A 21,832-nucleotide genomic window follows, 5' to 3' on the forward strand; every position below is an offset into this window, starting at 1 on the left:
CCACTACAATTCTGTTACCATTATTGTGTTATGTCCCGTTTTGGGTGTTGTTCTGTTCTCCCTGTCATGTTTTCCTCCTTGTATATTGTCTGGTCCTTCTCCCTGTGTTTTCCCCTGTCGTTAGTTTCCCCGGTGTGTCTCGTTGTCTGATTGTGTTCACCTGTCGCCCTCGTGTTTCTCCTCCCCTGCCCGGCTGTGTCTCGTCTTGTGATTACCCCTCCCTGTATTTAGTCTCTTCCTGTGTTCGGTGTTGGTTCGTCGTTAGTCTGTGTTCACCGGGGAGTGTTCGGACTGTCCGTGTGCCATATCCTTGACATAAAGGTATTTTCAGTTTTTTCTGCATTTGGGTCCTGCCTGCTTCACTCGCCGTAACAGATTCAGAGGTACAAGGTGTACTTCGACTCCACTACATGTATTTAATACCTTTAGTTACTCTACAGATGTGGATGAATGATGTGAAATATAATCAAGTGTTGAATCAGACTTTAGTTCCACCTGGAGTAAATCCACCAGCTACCCTGCAGTCTACAAAGTACTTCAGACTAGCTGCACCTTCACCAGCTTTGAGAACACTTTCATGATCAATCATTATATATTATTCTGAAATGGACCAATCTGCACAGTGACTACTTTTACTGTCGCTACTTTCACTATATTTTGATGATAATGCTTTTCTACTTTCACTTGAGGAACATTTTGAATGCAGGACTTTTACTGCAACAGAGTATTCCTACACTCTGGTACTTCTACTTTTACTCAAGTACAAGATCTGAGTACTTCTACTTTTACTCAAGTACAAGACCTGAGTACTTTTACTCAAGTACAAGATCTGAGTACTTCTACTTTTACTCAAGTACAAGATCTGAGTACTTCTCCCACCTCTGACTAACGCCATGATGGTTTTGATAAACTTTTTTAGCGATAATGGGAATAATCGTTTTTAAATAATCATTACCTACTTTTTTTTTCAAATCTTGCTGCCCTACTCTGTATATATACTTATACTGCATATGTATATATTATATATATATATATATTGGATCAATAATTATATTGCAGAAATATTGTTGAGTTGACCATTGGTACTTTCACAAATTATTTACACAAGAAGATTTTTATAAATAATCATCAGTAATGTTGATATTATGAATAATCAGAAAGTCTGGTAAGTCCAGAAATCACAGTTACTGTAATGCAGCCTTTAACTCCAGTTAAGGTCTATATTTATTCCTGTTACAATATAACGCTATCCAAAATCTAAGCGGATACTGAGTCTCAATAATGATATCGTATATATTTCCAAGCACTAATAAAAAACAACATACTTCCACTCTATTTTTGATTATAATTATAACTTACCAGGCAGGGTTGTATCTCAAAGACGGCTCCTTCTTACTAACCTTCTTCAGAGCTACTGGGCTTTCCCTCCTCCAGACTGCACATCATATCAAACTGTTCCTCCAACGCCTGCATTATATTTCCACCCTACAAAAAAAACGTACCAGTCGTTTTGCGTTTTATTCGCACCGCAAAAAATGTTTCCCCAGCAGAAAGAGAGCGCTTGTTCAGATATAGGCCATCAGACCTCAATTGCTTCAGTTATGAAAGTGTCAGTTGCCTTGTTTACCGAAAGCAATAAAGACGTCGTTTATCATTGTACAAGGCATACCTGAGAAACTCATGAGATATATATCACTTTTTCTTATTCAAGCCATCATGGATTTTGTTAAATTCTCCACATCTCTTTCCTGATACTTCAAGTGAATCCATCACAACCTTTTGTCAAGTTTAGAAAACATTACATTGCATTAAAACAAAAAAGCCATGATTCCAGAGACCTGCCCCAGTAACCCTTAAGACGTGAGAAATTACTTCATTCAGAGTATCCTTTTCATATCTAGGTTTTCTGTTTCTTTGCTTTGTTGATTTTATTTCTTCATATTAAAAAAAACCGCTATGACACCTTGGGTCAGCAGTGTTTCCCCTAGGATGGATCATAGCAGCGGTGCTAAGGCACGCGGGCCCAGCAAAATGTGAGGGCGGAGCGCGTGGAATTTGAGTGTGTACGCGTGCGAAGTGCGCCCCGCCAATATGTTTCTGTGTCTGCCAGCACAAGAAAGGCTCTTGACGCCTAGTACATACTGTACAGTGGCAATGTCTCAAGATTTCACACACACACACACACACACACACACACACACACACACACACACACACACACACACACACACACACACACACACACACACACACACACACACACACACACACACACACACACACTATTGTCTTAGTACGCTTAGATGGCGATGTTTCAGGTGACTGATCAGGTTCGAAGTATTAGGGAGCGCTGGATTTGTGAAGAACTCCCCTCTTCCTAAACCACTAATACCACAGTACTGGCAAAACGGGAGTGAAAAACAAGCGCCCCTCATCCCAATCCACCCACACCGCAGTATTTTTTTATTTTTTTTTACCCAAAAAATATATTGTATATTATCGGGGCTATTAATACTGTTATCGGGTTTATCGGGATGACGTCATAATTCCTAATATCGGACCGATAATTATCGGGCCGATAATTATCGTGCATCCCTAATTATTATTTTAATAAAAGTTTTTTTTTTGGGACCTGGCTGGCGCCCCCTGCAGCCAGCCAGCTGGACTGCTATTTGCATGGGGAAACACTGGGTATCTTTAAAGGCAGGACCAGCTTTTAGTGAAGCTAACTATGTATGAAAATCATACACTGTATATAATAAGTGGACATATTCACTGTCAGTTCACCTAATGGATTTATGGACTGCCGTTTTGAAGCCTTGACTTTGGCATTTTGGCTGTCACCATCTTGTTTTTTTACATGAGGGACACCTGCTCAACAGCGCTGAATGAAACCTCATGTAGAGTTATCACCCAAAACCTGAAATAAGTAGCTGTGGGCTTGGACATGTGGATCTCACACACAGCGTCAACATGTAAGAAGCCTTCCACATACGTTCTCTTTACAACATGTCCATTTATTGACAACACAATATATATGCTTTGTATTCTGCTTCAAACAGTTTAACATTGCTGCATCAAATGTGCCTTTTATGAATAAATCAGTTTGTTTTTGTTTCTTTTTACATATTTACATTCTCCCTCATCCATCTGTACACTTTACAGTGAAACAAGATCATTTGGATATCAGTCCTTTGAACCACATTGTTCAGGTGCATTTTCAGATGCTGGTGAACTCCGACAGACGATCTTCAAGTCAAATATGAGATGCTCTTTTTACTCAATACAACTTTTGTTATAAGTTGCTCTGGTGATGGTTGCCGTGTACCCACTGCTACTCAACACAACCTGCTATTGTTTGGTCTTCCATTTGGAAAGGTTGCAGATAGTACCAGGTACTTATGGTGCGTTCAAGTTGTACTGGGAAGTGGGAGTATCCGTGTTCACAGTCAGACATTTCCACTGTCACGCCCCCTGAGGTCGCACTTCCTACCTCGAAACACCTCAATATACCTGAGGTCCTCTTTGATAAAGAACATGTTTAGCTCTTCTGTATTATTTGTGTCACATTAAATCAACTGTACATTTTGTACTGCTCATATTCTACCTGTGGATATGCTGCTACGATGTTTGTGTTGACAAAATACAACAAAAAAGAGTAGTTACATCAAGGCAAATAACTGTACGTCCATCTTTTCCAACATGTGCTACTGGACCGCAGTCGACTCAGATGTGACGTCACTCCCAGCCCGACCTCCATCTTCCAACGGAAAGGGAACGCAGCGTTATATTCGCACCACCTTCCTGGCGCGATGAGCCGATACTAGAAGGTGACGGTAAAACACGGCAGACCACGGATTGGGCCGAAAGAATCGTCCCTAAGCGTGGCATTAAGGTATATCGTCGGTGAATCGCAGACGTTCCATTTTGTTTGCCAATGAAAGCGTTCAGCGAATGTCCCAGCGTCGAGCTTCAACACATACTTACTAAGAGTATTTTATCTGCAGCAGAAAAATGCTGGGTACAAAAAGTTGGAGTCGAGCACGGCTAAAGAGTACCTTTTGGTTCTCAGCATGTATCCTCAGCTTGTTGTGACAACATAGTGTTCTTATCGTCTCTGTGAGAGGATCAATACACATTTACATTGGATCGAGATACTCATGACCTCATCACACGTTCAGCAGGGTCGCTTTCTCGGGGCACATCGCCCTCTTGCCCTTCACCGGCATACGGTACCTCATCTCCTTCCAAAACCTGGAGGAAGGTGAGAGTGTTTGCGATAACTGTCCACCTTTCTCCTCGTCCTCTTTCGTCCTCATACATGTCCTCCATCTTCCCGCCCCGCTCTGGTTCTTCCACCAACACACGGCGCCCTGCTTCATCCTCAGGTGCCGCACCGACTCTGGGAAGAGAGCCAGCTGAGCAGGGGTGATCTCTTCCAGCTCCACCAGAATCACCTGGAAGGAAGTGCAGCAATTAGAAATCAGAGGGCTTTTCTGAGCATGTGGCCAACGGCTACACATTTCTGAAATGGAGCAATGGTGGTTCTAGACCAACTTTACTGGGGCAGCTGTGCTGGGGCCAGTTATTGAACAAAGACAGAATTCAAGATTTAAAATTCTTCAGTTTAGTATAAAGTCATAGCGCACAAAAAAACATAAAATAAAAATTATTGTTTTTTGTATTAATAACATAATTTTGTGTCAATGACTTTCGTGCAATTTTAGTTCAGTTACTTTACCATCAACCTAAATTCAGTTTGGGTTAATAAACATCATTTATGCAGCCAAACGTTGTTTTTATTTGATTTCTTAATAATTGTTGCTATTTGTTTTTATTAACCAAATTTGTTTCAGTAACTTAAAAACCAATGCTGCATCCTACGCATAGTAAGTGAGGACCATCCAGTTGGGCTGTACAGGTTGCAATGATGAGTCCTATCGGGTGCATCTGATATATAACGCAGTGCAGCGTGGGAGAGTGGGTCAAGTTTGGCCAAACAGTGGGACAGGCGAATCTATAGATGGTATCGCCGTAGTCCAGCTGGGACAGGAATAAGCCAGAGACCAACCTTTTACGGGATGAAGTTGAAAAACAACATTTAAGTCTGTAAAGGAAGCCAAGAGTGAATTTCAATTTCTTAGTTAGAACTTCAACATGGTGTTTGAAGTTCAGATTACTGTCCAACCAAAAGCCCAGATATGTGTAGGTATCGACAAACTCAACAGAGACGCCATCAAGGGTGTCAATGGAGAAGCAAGAGGACGCTGACTTGGGAGCAAAAAGCATTGCTTTGGTTTTCTTACTGTTCAAAAGCAAGAAGTGCATGCTGCAGCGTGATAACATCAGATTTTAAATTGGAAACGGCCATATCCAGAGAAGTGTACTTTTGCCATCTCTGACCAATCACCCTGAATCTCCCTACGCATATATTAAAGTGTGCTTCCTCACCTTGAGAGATCCCTCCAGCAGGGACCTGTGCATCGCTGCCAGACGCTCCAGCTGCTGTCTTGAGTCTGGATAGTTTTCTTCACCGCCATCGAAACTCGTGTTGCTGCTGCGGTCACTTTCCTTCTTGCTCTCGCTGTGTTCGGTGCTGTCCCTGCTCTTTGTGATGTTGTTGTTGCTACTGATACCACTTGTGAGTCTTTTTCTCATGAAAGTGGAGGCGGTGTAGAGCAGGAGGAGGCGCCGGCTGGCTTGAATGTTCTCTTCCACCGAGTCCACTATGGCTGCAGGGAGGAAGAGACAGTGATATTAGTTTAAACAAGAGTTTAATAGATAATGATTCTCAACGTAGCTACTCACAAAACTCATAACCTGACCTGTGGTAGTGCACGATATATCTGAGAGACGATGAGCAGGCTAACGAGCAGAAACAAACCTCTTTTGATATAAAGCATGTGTATCGGACTAACTTTTAATCACTTAGCCTTCTTGTGATTCGTCCAAATGTTACCTCTTAAGATTCTCTCTTATGTTTATCGGATGTCTGATATTTTAAATATTTAAAACGTGTCAGTAAACTTTAATTAATGGTCCCAAACAAAAGGCAGTTGTCTATCTGTGGAATAAAAAAGGGCCCTAAACCAACACTAGGTTCAACCAACAATGCTATGATTAAGAACATGATTAATAACGATCATAAATAACATGCATGACAAATGTTGTTGTAAATTTACATGGTTGTGACTAACGCCCCGGCTACACTACAGGCCCCGGCTACACTACAGGCCCCGGCTACACTACAGGCCCCGGCTACACTACAGGCCCCGTCTACACTACAGGCCCCGTCTACACTACAGGCCCCGTCTACACTACAGGCCCCGTCTACACTACAGGCCCCGTCTACACTACAGGCCCCGGCTACACTACAGGCCCCGGCTACACTACAGGCCCCGGCTACACTACAGGCCCCGTCTACACTACAGTCCCCGTCTACACTACAGGCATCGAAAAATGCTTTCAGCGCTTCGCCCATTCACTTGAATGGGGTGACGTAGAAGATTTTGAATCTTCGCCGAACTGCATTGTGGGGAGCATGGCATGGCTTTGCAAGCATCGTGAGCATCAAAAGTTGAGCAATGTTCAACTTTTGATGCTCCCGATGCTTTCGAAGCTGGCATCAGCCAATCAAATCCCGTTTATGCAAATCCCGCCAGTACAAGCGCTAGCCAATCAAACCGCGTGCAAGCTGGGAGAGCCAGATTCATTTCCTCATATTCCAAACGAGAAATTACGGTAGCAAATCACCCGGTTCTTTACGACCAGAACTATTTACCGGGATACAAACCGGAGGAGCCAGCATGGAGGGAGGTGGCAGAGACAGTGGGTGGAACTGGTACAGATGTAGCACTCCAGATCAGACTCAAATGGGTGTGTCCCAGTCAAAAGCCCAGCGGATGCCAGTGGCTGGGGGTGTTGCCAAATTGCTAGAGGGCGTTGCCCAATTTCCCCATTTGTTCAATTACAGGATTTAACCATGAGATGGCGCTTCATTCACAAAATACACAATGGGTGTTGTAGAAACATCAATATTTTAGATCAAATAAAGTATATAGTTTGCTTTATGCAGTATATTTCCTGTAATATTGTACAGTAGATTGAAGTAAATCAACTTATACATTAAGATAAGATAAGATGGACCTTTATTAATCCCGTGGGGAAATTCAGTAGTTCAAACAGCAACAGGGTGAGAGTGAAAAACAGGACAGCACAGATTCACACTGATTAATAAAATCAAAAATAAGATGAGCGATAAAAAATAATAATAATAATGAGAAACTATGAAATAAGAAATGAATAAAACTAAAATGTAATTATCATATCATATATTATAATGTATTGTATTATTAAGTAATATCATACATTAACCCCATTATAGCAGATGCCACATTGAATGGATGAACACATGTATGCATCAATAATTACAACAGAGTATTTCTAAATACAAGTTGTAAAAATACTTATATGTATTTAATATTAACCCTTTGGAGTCGACCGTCACGCCGGCGTGATCAGATCACATGACCTGTTCAAGCCGGTGCCGCATAAAAACAACAGTCCGGACAACATTGCCGTGTGTTTCTGTCGAAAGTGCTGGCTTGAAACTACTGTATATCCCAGTCTTTGATTCATGCAAAAAGACCCAGTAAACATGGAGATACGGTGATATAAAGTTAATACATTTCAGAAGTATGAATAATGGAAGCACATATTTGAATATCTTCGCCATATTTGATCATTTTACGAAACGGAAAATACTGGAAACTGTAGATCCTGCTCAACAGGATGTATATGTGTATTTCTGTCGAAAGTACTGGCTTGAAACTATATGCCAGTCTTTGTTTCATGCAGAAATACCCAATAAACACGGACATATGATGATATAAAGTTAATACAGATATATTTCAGAAGTATGAATAATGGAAGCACATATTTTAATATTTTCGCCGTATTTTATCATTTTACGAAACGGAAAATACTGGAAACTGTAGATTCTGCTCAACAGGATGTATTTACCAGGGAGGGGTGAGGTAAACGGAGTGATACGAGACGAAAAGAGACGAAGAGGGACGGCGGGCACCGAAGAGAGACGGCGGGAAATGGAGAGAGACGAAGATATACGAAGACAGGCGGCGGGAGACGAAGAGAGGCTGCGGGAGACTGCGATTGAAGTAAAGTGACAGACAAACATTGAGAATTTAGATATAGTTAGATAGATTTAGAGTTTTGAAGACTCAACTATGATGAAGAGAACTCTGAACGTGAGTCAAGCTTTAAGCTTGTTTTTTGACATGGAGGAGGAGGAATCTGTGATGTTGCCCTCTGTGTCGTAGTTTACAGAAACAGCTTTGAAGCGTGGCACAGATAAAGACAGAAAAAACAGATTGTTGTACATAATGTGTATATATATATATATTTGTATTATATTTATAATAACACTTTTGCCTTATCAGAATGAAATCCCATGCTACCTCAATCAAACTTTCACATTATCATAGTGTCATCCCATGTATATATTTCCAGCTTTTAAATGGTTTCGTTGTGTATGTTTGTGTTGTGAAAAATAAAATCATTTTCAAAATCTGTTTTTACGTTTTTGTTGTGATTTTGGGTCCAAAATGTTCATATAGTAGAAGATCACCTACATCCAAACGAGATAAATATAATTAATTATGATGAATACGTTAAGTCTTGTTCATTGTTTTTCACTTTTATTAAATGTTTGATATTTCCGGTGGAAATGGTGGACTATCGGACATTCAAAATGCAGCATATTTTCACTCTTACACACATATATTCTCATTTTACATACATACATTTTCACTCTTACACACGGATATTCTCCTTTTGCTCTCATGCGTAATCTACTAAATCAAAGTATGTCATGTATATTTAGTTTTCGTTGATGAGACAAGACGGACTAAGGTGTTAATGGTGGACTATCGGACATTCAAAATGCAGCATATTTCCCCCAAGTGTCTGTCAAAATGCATTTTACGTTTCTAACTTGCAATATCATTATTTCAGCTCTCTTCACTCCAGAAGAGCGATCTCCCTCTCTCTCTGGGTGCGGGGGATCACAGGAGGGGGGAGAGCTGTGGAATGTGACTCCACACATTCCGATGGCCAATTAGTTTTAAACAAAGGGTCCCCAACATACATATGAAACATGGGGGGGTTGGGGCTGGAGAACGGTATGGTCCTACCGTTTTCATACTTTATATATCTTAGCATATTCATACACACTGTTCATACTGCTCACAGGCTGATAGTGTATTCATACCCCTCACTGTTTATTCATCATTCAATTAATTATATATTTTATTCTGTAGATTGTGAACATTACTTTTCACTTTACTGCTTGTTGCTCCTGGTTAGAAGCTAAACTGCATTTCGTTGTCTCAGTACCTGTAATCTGTGCAATAACAATAAAGTTGAATCTAATCTTGAGCAGGAACTAATGTAGGCTATTTACTTAGTAGGCCTACATATCTGACATGAACGATTAAACACGTTTGTGTATTCTTTATGAATGCAAACCGAGTCATTTCGTTGCCTCTTCCCCTCAATGTGAAGCAACAGATTGAGTCTTATGTTTCCAATCGGTTCCCAAATCTGAACATTGACCAGTGGCATAAGATCAGGAGCCGGGTAAACGAGAGACTGAGGAGCCCCAGAAAAACAGATCCCGAAATCGCTCGTCCTGGTTTCCGCAGCAGATAGGCCTACAGCATGTGTCTGTTACTGTATGTCAGTTATTTTTAAATAAAATGGTGAAAACTGAACTTGAAAATTGTTTCCTCTTTTTATTTTCTTTATTATTTTCGGGATGGGGAGACGTGTGTGATTAAAAATTCATTCGCAGAAATGTAAAGTGATCTAACTACGGGAAGAGCCGTGTAAATGGGTGGCCATATGCATTTGAAAAGCAATATAAATCACACAGTTATTATGCAATAGGCTATAAAAGCACCACCGATTACCTTTCTCCAATTCAAACTCTTGACGGGAAAAAAGGAAGGTGTAAATGGTTGGGCTATACTGTACTGTATACATACAAAGGCCATTCAATAGACGTTCAATATATAGTATTCGTTTATTAGAGTCGGCTTGACTCGGTTTGCATTCATAAAGAATGCACAAATGTGTTTAATCGTTAATGTCATAGTATTCGTTTATTAGTCCCCGAGGGGAAATGGGTAGCAGCACATCACAGAGGCATTTAAAAAGTGAAGAACATTCAAGTTAAACAATACTAAGTAAACAATTAACACAGTAAATTATGTGGATGAAATCACATTTATTTCGTTAAAAATAAACGAAATGACTCGGTTTGCATTCATAAAGAATGCACAAACGTGTTTAATCGTTCATGTCAGATATGTACTAAGTAAATAGCCTACATTAGTTCCTGCTCAAGATTAGATTCAACTTTATTGTTATTGCACAGATTACAGGTACTGAGACAACGAAATGCAGTTTAGCTTCTAACCAGGTGCAACAAGCAGTAAAGTGAAAAGTAATGTTCACAATCTACAGAATAAAATATATAATGAATTGAATGATGAATAAACAGTGAGGGGTATGAATACACTAGATATCAGCCTGTGAGCAGTATGAACAGTGTGTTAATCGTTAATGTCAGATATGTACTAAGTAAATAGCCTATATTAATTTCATGATGGATTAAACCACATTTATTTCGTTAAAAATAAACAAAATGATTAAATGCAGGGTGAATTGCCCTAATGTGGAACATTTTTGCATTTCAGACTTCGGGAATATATTGCGACATGAAGCCGATACAATAAATCAAAATCCAGTAACATTCTGAAATCCCCAGGATGTGTCCTAATCAAACCAAAAGAGAACATGCAGATATTAAACTCATACAAGAAATGGTAGACATATTAGTACTCTTAGTGCCAAGTTGTCTCAGCCAATCTGTTTTCCTAATGTGGGACAGTTCTGTGCAAAATGTGGGACACTGAAAAGTCTATATTAAAAAGCCTCAGTCACCTTCATTCATGTAATAAAAAAATCTCAGGCCAGTAACACTCAAAGCTACAGTAAATGTGCAATACCATGCTATGTTACTATTTATAATGTTATTGTTGTTACAACAGAAGATGTTTTTATTTAAATTGAAGTTAAATGCATCAATCTGGTGCACTGAGGGCAAAATTAGGAGATTTGTGGATACAGCTCTCAACACTCATATGAAACAGAACTGTTCTTACAATGTGTGTTGGAAGGTATTACATTACTATGCATATTTTATTGTGTAAACACACAGCTGATCACCTGAGAGCTGCCGTTTCATTCAGAGCGTTTAAAAAAAACGACGGTCTGATTTCAACAACTCAATGTGTGATTATTATAGCAGTAATATTAGACACTAATAATACAGTACACTATTAACACTGTACATATTATTGTTTGCCCGTGGGATTAGGATAATCGGTAGAGAGCCGCTGCATTTTCCTGCGTCGGATGTGATATAAAAACAAAGCGATTATTGTCGTTGTTGTAAACTCACGTGGATTAAATTTAGTGCATTCATTTCAACTCGCGAACATATGATACATTAAATGATCGCGAGGATCACGATCGAACATCGTTTGTTTGACCCTGGATGCATTTCCTGATCTAAAAACATAGCGATGGTTTTGTACTTACGCCAACGTGAATTAAACATTATTTTTGTTAAATAAAAACATGGTGATGTTTAGTAAATGATTACATGTCTCTTACTTAAGCACAGAATGTGATCCTATCCGTGACATATATGGATCTTAACAAATATCACTATATCAGATCCCTGTAGATCAGCTGTTTATTTCACATGAGTTCCAGTGTGGCAGCTTTTCACGGCTCCCCCTGGTGGATCCATGATCCATTGCTGCTGGTTTCATTATAATTAAATGTATTTATCAAGGGGGCGTTTCAAATCCTGCGAGGGGGTTTTCCTTTGCAGCAGGGGCCCACCCCGTGCCGATCACGGACCCGCCCGGGTAGGCGTCTGAAACGAAGCGCTACATCTGTAGGTTTTCGCCTGTTTGGGGATTTTATATCCAGTTTACTTCGTTTTAAGATTGCTATTGCTTTGTATGCCGGTGGGGGGGGCGGGAGATTCCTGATTGGTTGTTGGTCGCCTTGGGCGCGAGAAATCGCCAAGCCTCAGACACGCCCAGCTTCAAGATTTTTTGATGCCTGTAGTGTAGACGGGCCGTTAGAGTATAATATTTTTAGTAATAAGAAAAGGTCCTCTGCACCAACCTTTCCTTATAACTTTGAAGGATTCGGAATTTTCAAAAAACAAATGCTTTTTACCCTGTATCTAAATATTATCTGTATCTAGAAATTAGAAATACTTGCTGACGGTAGCTCGTCTGTTTTAAAAATTGTGCTTATGCGATGCTTGGGGACTATCTCGCGCTAGCATTGTGACGAATCAGTGGTCGGCAGTGTTTTACATCACTAGCTTAGCATATTTTCAGCTCGCTTGGAACCTCGACTGAGGGGGTCCTAAAAAAGTACCAGTGAGCCGGTACTACCCCTAGTGGAAAAGCAAAAAAGAGCGAGCCGAGCTGCGCTAAAACCCTGTAGTGGAAAAGCGCCATAAGGTAAGAAATACTACAATGCTGCTTCTGCCATGAAGAAGACTCACCCATCCCGGGGACGCAGTCACGGCCTGCGAGGAAGAGTTTGTAGCCGCAGGCCTTTTCCAACACTTCGGGTAGTGTGTGAAAGACAAACGCCTCCACTTCATTGCTGAACCCCTCTGTGTTGGGCTGGGAGTACGCCACATAGGCGTCGTACAGCTTCCCATCCGAATCTGACTCGGGAACAACGAAGAAGAGCTCATTAAAGGTTGTTTTTGTGGCCGTTCAGTATTCACAGGTTGCTTTATTCATTCAGATTCAGCCGCGCTATCTCATGCACATTTTATAAATAATTTGATGATTGCATTTAAGGCAGATTTTTAGGTGATGATCAATGTGCTTTGAGCTTTTTGAAAAATATTCTTTGCCAAATGATTTAAAGCAGGTGTAAAAGGTGTAAAAAAGAAGAATTGGACAGTGTGACGATGTCCGGTAACCTGTTTCGCTGATGGTAGATTGTTGTGTTGACGGTTCAAATACCTCAAAACAGTACTTGAGTAAATGTACCCACAGTCAGTAGTGGGTACAAAGTTTCCTCTGTTTCATAAGCAGGCAGCAAATGACATTTCATCAGAAACTCTGAGCGCCCGTGGTTAGTTAGTTTCCTTTCACTGTTGACACTTGCGGTCAGGTATGGAGTAGAGCTCCAGATTCTGTGAAATGTGTGTGTACTCTGTGTGTGTTGCAATGTGTAGGCATCACTGTGGGTTTTTCCAATATGGACTGCTGTGTGTAGTGTACGAGTATTGTGAGACGAGATGTATTTTATCTACAGCAGCGGTTCCCAACCTGTGGGCCGCCAAATCATTTACAAAACATTATGATTTGTTTGGAAACATTTTTTTTTTTTTATTTGAACCGCCTTTCCTTTCTCTTTCTTGATCCTCCTTAGCAACGGTCATTACAGTCCTTGACAACGGTCTGTTCTACTGGATTAACGAAAAAATGTTAGATTCTTAAGTGGGCCCTGATGTGAAAAAGGTTGGGAACCGCTGATCGACAGCAAAGAACAATATGTGTTCAGCAAAATCAAATATCATTACATTACATTGTCACTTGTTAGACGCTTTTATCCAAAGCGACTTACATACTCAATACTGTGGGCAATCCCCACAGGAGCAATTTTGGGGTGAAGTATCTTGCCCAGGGACACAACAACATGCAGTGGGGTTTGAACCTGTGACCCAATGATCACAACACCAAGGCTCTATCCACTGCGCCACACGCCTCCTTGACAATATATCACAATATATTTAGACCAAATACCTTGATATTAAGATTATAGGGTTAACTTGTGTTGCTTTCATAAAATATTTACACAATAATGTTATTAATTATCATTAATCTTGTGGATATATAACCTTTTTATCCATATATATATATATACACCCACATTAATGTATATCCCTATATATCCATACACATTATACTGTGTATGTACTGTATATGTATGCAATATTTTTGACTAAGTACCTTTTAAATCAATATTGCGTCAATATTGTAGAGTTGACCATTGACCACACCTTTCTTTTGTTATAAATAATCAATAATATGAAAGTGAGTAAAGCAAATAAAAATCACTTTCTTGTAACGCAGCCAGGGAAACACTTATGGTATCCAAAATCTCTGACGATATATCTTATATCATATCACACTAGTCCGAACAACACATAAGTTCTTACACACATCTGCTGTAAACATTACCTGTATTTGTATAGAAGACTGGAAACATCCTCCGAAAGCAGAGCACAATGTCGACTTTAAAAAGGTAGTAGAGGATGACGGAGACGATAAAGAGAACGGCCACATTTCCAAGAATCATTCCAATGGGAAGTCTCAGGTCTGGATCTGTATGAACATCAAACATACCAGAGGTTTATTTATATGGCACCTTTCTACACAAGGCAATTCAAAGTGTTTTACAAACATTTAAAAACATTAAGGGCATTACGAGATCACATTATAAAATGGTATTTAAAAGCGAATAAAATAAACATAAAATAAGATTACATATAAATACATGAGTACGAGCTACAGTGCAGTGTAAGATATGAAAAGTTCAATCAAAAGCAGCGGCAAAAGGAAAAGTATTCAGCCTGGATTTAAAAGTGTTAAGAGTTGCGGCGGACCTGCAGGTTTCTGGGAGGTTGTTCCAGATATTTGGAGCATAATAACTGAACTCCTCCATGTTTAGTTCTGACTCTGGGGACAGAGAGCAGACTCTTCTTCTGTGTGGTTTATGATGTAGCTCATAGCCTACAACAGAGAGCATATAGGCGCCTAGGGGATTCAACCTGAACTCAATTCTTTGCTGGGTTTCCTAAGCTACCTTCCCCTGATTTTCGAGATTTGCACCTTTCTCACCACGAGGTAGAGCGCAGAGCTTTGTGGTGAAAACAGCTAGTTAGTTTCCGTACTACAGTTACCTGCCCTGCTTGCGGCTCCATTCAGCTGTCTTCTCATGAGCGGTGCTTATGTCATTTTAACTTGGAGCGCAGCACTCGTGGCATTTTTGGTGGTGATTTTTTTACCCTAACCCAGTAGGACAAACTAAAATAACTGCTGGTCATGTAAAGGCAGCAATAGTCTGACGGTAAACTACATTTAGCAGCTTTAGTGTGTGTGTCTGCAGAGGTCCTCAAGTGTGGAATGAGATTGGTAACTCTATCACAAATGTCTTTATTTTCGTCTGTCTTTAAAACGCGCTTAAGGCAACACTTGTCATAGATTGAATACGCTGAGTGGCTGTGGACTTCGACAGAAGTTCACTTTTTTCCGAAATGCCGTTTGGGATTTGTTTTTGGGTTGTAATGTTTCGGAAAACTCTCTCAATTCCATTTGTTCTAATTATATATAATGAAAGTATTTTAAATTATTAGTGTCTGGGCCCCTGTTCTCAAGCAACGATAGCTTATTGGGGAGGTGTCCCATTTTACGTGTCCGGCTGTCCGCAGTACGTCTCATGATTGTACCTTGTTGTTTTTATTTAACTTGTGACTAAATGATGTCTTACTTTTTGACCTTTTGGTTGGATCATACAAACAATAGATGTCAACACACGTGCCCTGACAGCCCACAAAGTATTAAAAAAACGACAGAGGTTTAAACACGCTGGGTTTTGACCTGTTGGCAGCAGAGTAAAGTAGCTCTGAGGGTTTCCTCTGGCACTGGCTGTTTTACAAGTGTAGTTGATGTTGTAATCCTTCTCCTGTAGCTTAGAAATCGTCAGCACACGCTCTATCCACACACCCTCAACAGGAACAGTCTCGCTCCTAGTCCTGGGGGGCACAGAAAGATTATAAAATGTTATGGATAGAGATTGATATTTGACAACGTTTATTTTTTGTCAGTAGAAGACACATTGTTAAATCAATTGGAGTAACTACATGCAATCAGAATAGTTTGCATGTAAAAAATAACTAATACTTCCCTGGGAATATGTCCGTATAAAGTTAAGATTACGATTTTTCTTCTGGGGTTGGAAATCTTAATAGAGTGATTTATGCAATGTTAGGGATTGGGATTCAGGATACCAGTATTTAAGTAGTTTTGACCATGATTCTTGATAGCAGATGGAAATGTCCTACCTATGTACTTCAAAAAGCGCTCCTTTATTTTGCATACTGGTTTTGTTAAAAAAAGAGAATCTCCTTCAAATATAATTTAAGTTTATCGTAAAAAAGGACATTTTATAAGACCAATTGACAATGCTCACCAGGCCCGATTCTACGGGGTGCATGAGCGTGCATTGCACCCTCAGTTGAAAAATGAGAAGTGAAAAAAAAAAGGAAAAGTGAAAAATATTACATGTATAATAATAATAGTAATAAGAAGAAGAATATAGTTGAAATAAAATAAATTGTAATTGTGGTTAAATAACATTGTCTGCTGCATTTATTTGGTCAATTTAAACGGTAAGTAACGTTATTATGTCAGGTGTGCGTGACCTGTGCCGCTGCACGTTCGTCATCTGCAAGGTGCTTACACAGCAGTCAATGGTGGACATCAGGAAATGGTTAAAACAACCAGCCCTTATCGCCAGCAGTAACACTGCAGGTAATAACAGGCCATGCTCTTATAGGCTGCGTGATAAGGGACTGGGAAGGCATGAATCAAGCAAAGAGCTCATAGATCCATACATCTCTTCATTTTGCTCTCAAAGTGCACCAGATTGATGCTTTTAACTTCAATATTTAAAAAAAAAATCTTCCCGGGGGAGCATGCCCCCGGACTGCCCTAGAGGAGGTGAGGACCCTCCTAGAGGAGTTGAGGACCCCCCCTAGAGGGTGTTAGGTCCACTCAACATTTATACAAATAGCACTTTACCACTGCACCCTCTCTAATTTCAGATGCACCCCGAGTCATTTTGTTCTGGAACCGGGCCTAATGCTCACTAGTTATCCACCAGGGGATTTCAACATGGTCTTGTTTTTCAGAATGTTGCAAAAAAAATAAGGAGGCGTACATATTGTGTTTACTTTGTCAATTTTCTGTAAACTCTGAACAAACTTGTCGTAAGTTAAAATGTTTGAATCAGACCTGAGTCTGTTGACTTCATCATAGTTCCCACTTGTACCATAAAAGCAGCCAAATAAACAAAACAAATAAAAGGAAAGGTAAGGATGCTCACAGTTTCTCCGATGTGTAGACACGTGCGGAGGGGTTTGTTTCCATAATGAAATCTCTTTGGACGAACCAAAAAACATTAACCCAAGGCTTCCCGACACAAGGCACAAACACCTGGCACAGTTGGCTGAAAGTTGACCCTAAACACAGGCATAAACAATAAAACAAGTCAAAACACGATTTATCTGTATCCATAAACCCCTACATTTAAAATCAGTGAAATAGTTTTGTGCTGCCAAGGTTCCTGAGCTGCTTTTATACCAAAATAGTCCTGAGTTTGTTACAGGTGCCATTGAAAAGATGAAATCCAGTCTAAGTAGTTATTTTAACGCCACAGCTTCGCTCCTTAGTTGTAAATAATACAATGAATCAGGATCATAGAACTCAAATCACTTGATTTTCTGATATAAAGTAACAGTTAAATAATACCCTAACAAATGAAACTACCCAAAATTACTTTTTGTAAAGCTGTGCAATGCAAACGTTGATCTGAATGCAGCCTCAGTCAGTTTCAACAATTCACATTTTTGACCTTTACAACCCCATCTTTCTCACAATACTTAGCAAGAAAGGACCTACCTATCGGTGCCTTGATTATCCCACCGGCTGGTTGGCGCACTTGTGGGGTCAAAGAGTACTTTGCTGAAAAGACAGACAACATGACGGAGCTTTAGGTTATATATTTACAGAAAAATACTGTACATGCAATAATACCAAAGAGTAATTAGCCTTTCTTTGTTATCAATTTAAGGCAGGGGTGTCCAAACATATTTCACCGAGGGCCACATACAGAAAAATATACGAAGGGCTGGGCCACTCACTAGAGGTATATTGCCTCATAAGTTCAGTTATAAATGAAAAAAATCAATCAAATTTGTAGGTAAATTATGCTTGTGAGTAGTGTAAGGAAATATTTGTATGTATTCAGGTTAGTAAACTATCAAGATGCTTAAAAAGGGAAAATGATTTGGGTAAAAAAACTGTGAACTGTTTTTGGGGCCTGGGAACATTTGGTTTTGTGAGGACAAAAGGAAGAGGGGGAAGGTGTGGAGTTAACATACAGTCATCTCAGATCCCTGTGATAAGGAAGCTGAGCCACTGGGATGGGGGGGATGTGTGGAGGCTGCAGAGGCTGCAGAAATAGGAGACAGTGAGGGTCAGAGGTGTTTGTTTGAGATGATTGGACCAGTTGTCCTTAAACTCCACCCCCTCCTGTATCATTTGGTATGAAAGCCTATCCGGCTTGCTGTTCTCTCTCTCTCTCTCTCTTCACGCGTCGCTGGGACTGGAGGTCTGGTGGCCTGTGGGCAGGAGCCAGGAGTAGGCCAAACTCCTGACATTACACATGATACGATATGGTTGTGTATGGTAATGTATTTGATTGTATTGCATTGTATATTACCATTAAAGTGGATTATTGTTAAACGGTTACTTGTATGTTCTGGGTTTCCTTCCTGTAAGATAATGGCTTGTGTAGGGACGCGAGGAGATTTTAAGAAAGCGGACGAGTTGTCCACTAAATCTCCTAACAGTAGAGATGTCCCGATCCGATCACGTGATCGGGGATCGGAGCCGATGTGTTGCTTTCTTTGGGCTTGTTTTCAGACCTGGTTGCTTATTCCTCTCAAAGCTGGCAACAGAGTGGGCGCAGCGTCTAATAGTAGCAGTAAGCTAACGAGAGGCTACGTTCAGCTGGTGACTCGGGAGTCGGGACAGAGAAAATGTCAGGAGTTTGGAAGTATTAGAAAATTGAAAGCGAAGGCGGTGTAACAGCCAGATGCAATGTTTGCAAGGCGGAGGTTCCGCGTGGTGGAAAGAACAGAGCTACGTTCAACACGACCAATCTAACACGCCACCTGAGAAACAAACACCAACAACAACACGACGAGTACACAGCGGCCACTCGGGTAACGGCACTGAAGCAACCGACACTTTCAGAGGCTTTTAAAAGGAAAGAGAAACTGCCCCAGAACAGAGAAAAGGCCAAAAGAATAACAGCCAAGATAGCTGACTTCATCGCGTTGGATGACCAGCCGTTATCTGTTACCTTTTTGTTCTCTTAATGCATTGCATAAAGATCGGATCGGGAAAAATCGGTATCGGCAGATTGTCAAAATCAAATGATCGGAATCGGATCGGGAGCAAAAAAAGGTGATCGGGACATCCCTACTTGTGAGTGTTAGCAGCTCATCCCTTCAAACAGAAGCCTCAGAATGATTATAATAAGGAGAAATATAAGGGTATATTTCAAGGCTCTTATGGTTGCCGCAGTAGGATAACTTGTGGTTGCCACAGTAGGATAACTTGTGGTTGCCACAGTAGGATAACTTGTGGTTGCCGCAGGAGGATAACTTGTGGTTGCAGCAGTAGGATAACTTGTGGTTGCCACAGTAGGATAACTTGTGGTTGCCACAGTAGGATAACTTGTGGTTGCCACAGTAGGATAACTTGTGGTTGCCACAGTAGGATAACTTGTGGTTGCCGCAGGAGGATAACTTGTGGTTGCAGCAGTAGGATAACTTGTGGTTGCCACAGTAGGATAACTTGTGGTTGCCACAGTAGGATAACTTGTGGTTGCCACAGTAGGATAACTTGTGGTTGCCGCAGTAGGATAACTTGTGGTTGCCGCAGGAGGATAACTTGTGGTTGCAGCAGTAGGATAACTTGTGGTTGCCACAGTAGGATAACTTGTGGTTGCCACAGTAGGATAACTTGTGGTTGCCGCAGTAGGATAACTTGTGGTTGCCACAGTAGGATAACTTGTGGTTGCCGCAGTAGGATAACTTGTGGTTGCCGCAGTAGGATAACTTGTGGTTGCCGCAGTAGGATAACTTGTGGTTGCCACAGTAGGATAACTTGTGGTTGCCACAGTAGGATAACTTGTGGTTGCCACAGTAGGATAACTTGTGGTTGCCACAGTAGGATTCATTATTGAATCGTGTTGTGGATAAACTGCATAAAGAACCTGACTTGAACAGTCAAGTGCTGAGTCTGTTCTCACCATTGACCCACGCCTCAATCGACTCTGAAACAGATCCGACGGTGCCATCGAGAGTGAAGGTCAGAGTGCAGGTGTAGGACTGTTGGTTTGTAGTTTCCACCTTATCAATCTTCAGTTTGGCGTTATCCTCGTAGCTATAGCCGTCACTCCCATCCACAATGAGGACACAGCCCTAGAGGAGACAAGAAAAGGGAGACAATATGTAAAAAACTTATTTTAATGATTCAAGGCAGTCCTATAGTTAACACATTTTATATTCAATATTCAATATTTCAATTCTCAATGCTAACTATAACCTGCAGTCACATTCACAATTACATTTGTTCAGTGTGAACGGGAAGCCAGTTTTGATGTTAAATGACAAATAAATTGGAGTTGAAACATGGCAATAAAACAGCTGAATGCATTCAGGTTTACAATTTTAAAAACATAACTCCGAAATGCTTGATTTATCAAAAGTCAATCAAACATTAATCATCGTGAATAGTCTTTAGTCATCGGAAAGTCTACGCTCCAACCCCCACAATTCATTAGTCAAGAAAACTCTACTGGTGAATTTCTTCCTCAATCTGACAACATGTACCCCTCCCTCACATGTACCCCTCCCTCACATGTACCCCTCCCTCACATGTACCCCTCCCTCAACATGTACCCCTCCCTCACATGTACCCCTCCCTCAACATGTACCCCTCCCTCACATGTACCCCTCCCTCAACATGTACCCCTCCCTCACATGTACCCCTCCCTCAACATGTACCCCTCCCTCACATGTACCCCTCCCTCACCATGTACCCCTCCCTCACATGTACCCCTCCCTCAACATGTACCCCTCCCTCACATGTACCCCTCCCTCAACATGTACCCCTCCCTCAACATTTACCCCTCCCTCACATGTACCCCTCCCTCAACATGTACCCCTCCCTCACATGTACCCCTCCCTCAACATGTACCCCTCCCTCAACATGTACCCCTCCCTCACATGTACCCCTCCCTCACATGTACCCCTCCCTCAACATGTACCCCTCCCTCACATGTACCCCTCCCTCACATGTACCCCTCCCTCAACATGTACCCCTCCCTCAACATGTACCCCTCCCTCAACATGTACCCCTCCCTCAACATGTACCCCTCCCTCACATGTACCCCTCCCTCAACATGTACCCCTCCCTCACATGTACCCCTCCCTTAACATGTACCCCTCCCTCAACATGTACCCCTCCCTCAACATGTACCCCTCCCTCAACATGTACCCCTCCCTCAACATGTACCCCTCCCTCACATGTACCCCTCCCTCATATGTACCCCTCCCTCACATGTACCCCTCCCTCAACATGTACCCCTCCCTCATCAGCCTTGAAGTGTTGACCCAGTTGCAGCACCGTGGCTGCTGGTGTGGCAGCCCCCAGGTCCATGAGGGAGGGGTACATGTTGAGGGAGGGGTACATGTGAGGGAGGGGTACATATGAGGGAGGGGTACATGTTGAGGGAGGGGTACATGTTGACTTTCAATTGTAAGGACCACCCTACTGAGGCT

At 41.2% G+C, this 21,832-nt stretch overlaps 1 protein-coding gene across 4 annotated transcripts in view; it reads right to left on the minus strand.

Moving 5' to 3' along the window:
• Positions 1-2,996: 2,996 nt before the first annotated feature.
• LOC117466565 (interleukin-1 receptor type 1-like) overlaps positions 2,997-21,832 on the minus strand; it is a 41,171-nt gene continuing 22,335 nt past the window's right edge. For 3 of the 4 annotated variants that reach the window (XM_034109882.2, XM_034109881.2, XM_034109884.2), the window contains exons 5-12: positions 20,299-20,470; positions 17,877-17,939; positions 17,302-17,437; positions 15,795-15,949; positions 14,376-14,519; positions 12,677-12,844; positions 5,452-5,732; positions 2,997-4,457 (exon numbers count right to left, since the gene is read on the minus strand). In XM_034109882.2, coding sequence (XP_033965773.1) covers positions 4,170-4,457; positions 5,452-5,732; positions 12,677-12,844; positions 14,376-14,519; positions 15,795-15,949; positions 17,302-17,437; positions 17,877-17,939; positions 20,299-20,470 — 1,407 coding nt within the window. In that variant the 3' untranslated portion in view covers positions 2,997-4,169. The remainder of the gene's footprint in view (positions 4,458-5,451; positions 5,733-12,676; positions 12,845-14,375; positions 14,520-15,794; positions 15,950-17,301; positions 17,438-17,876; positions 17,940-20,298; positions 20,471-21,832) is intronic. The other variant, XM_034109885.2, reaches the window with a different exon arrangement.

The sequence above is a fragment of the Pseudochaenichthys georgianus genome, chromosome 21, assembly GCF_902827115.2.
Source record: "Pseudochaenichthys georgianus chromosome 21, fPseGeo1.2, whole genome shotgun sequence".
NCBI classification, from domain to species: Eukaryota; Metazoa; Chordata; class Actinopteri; order Perciformes; family Channichthyidae; genus Pseudochaenichthys; species Pseudochaenichthys georgianus.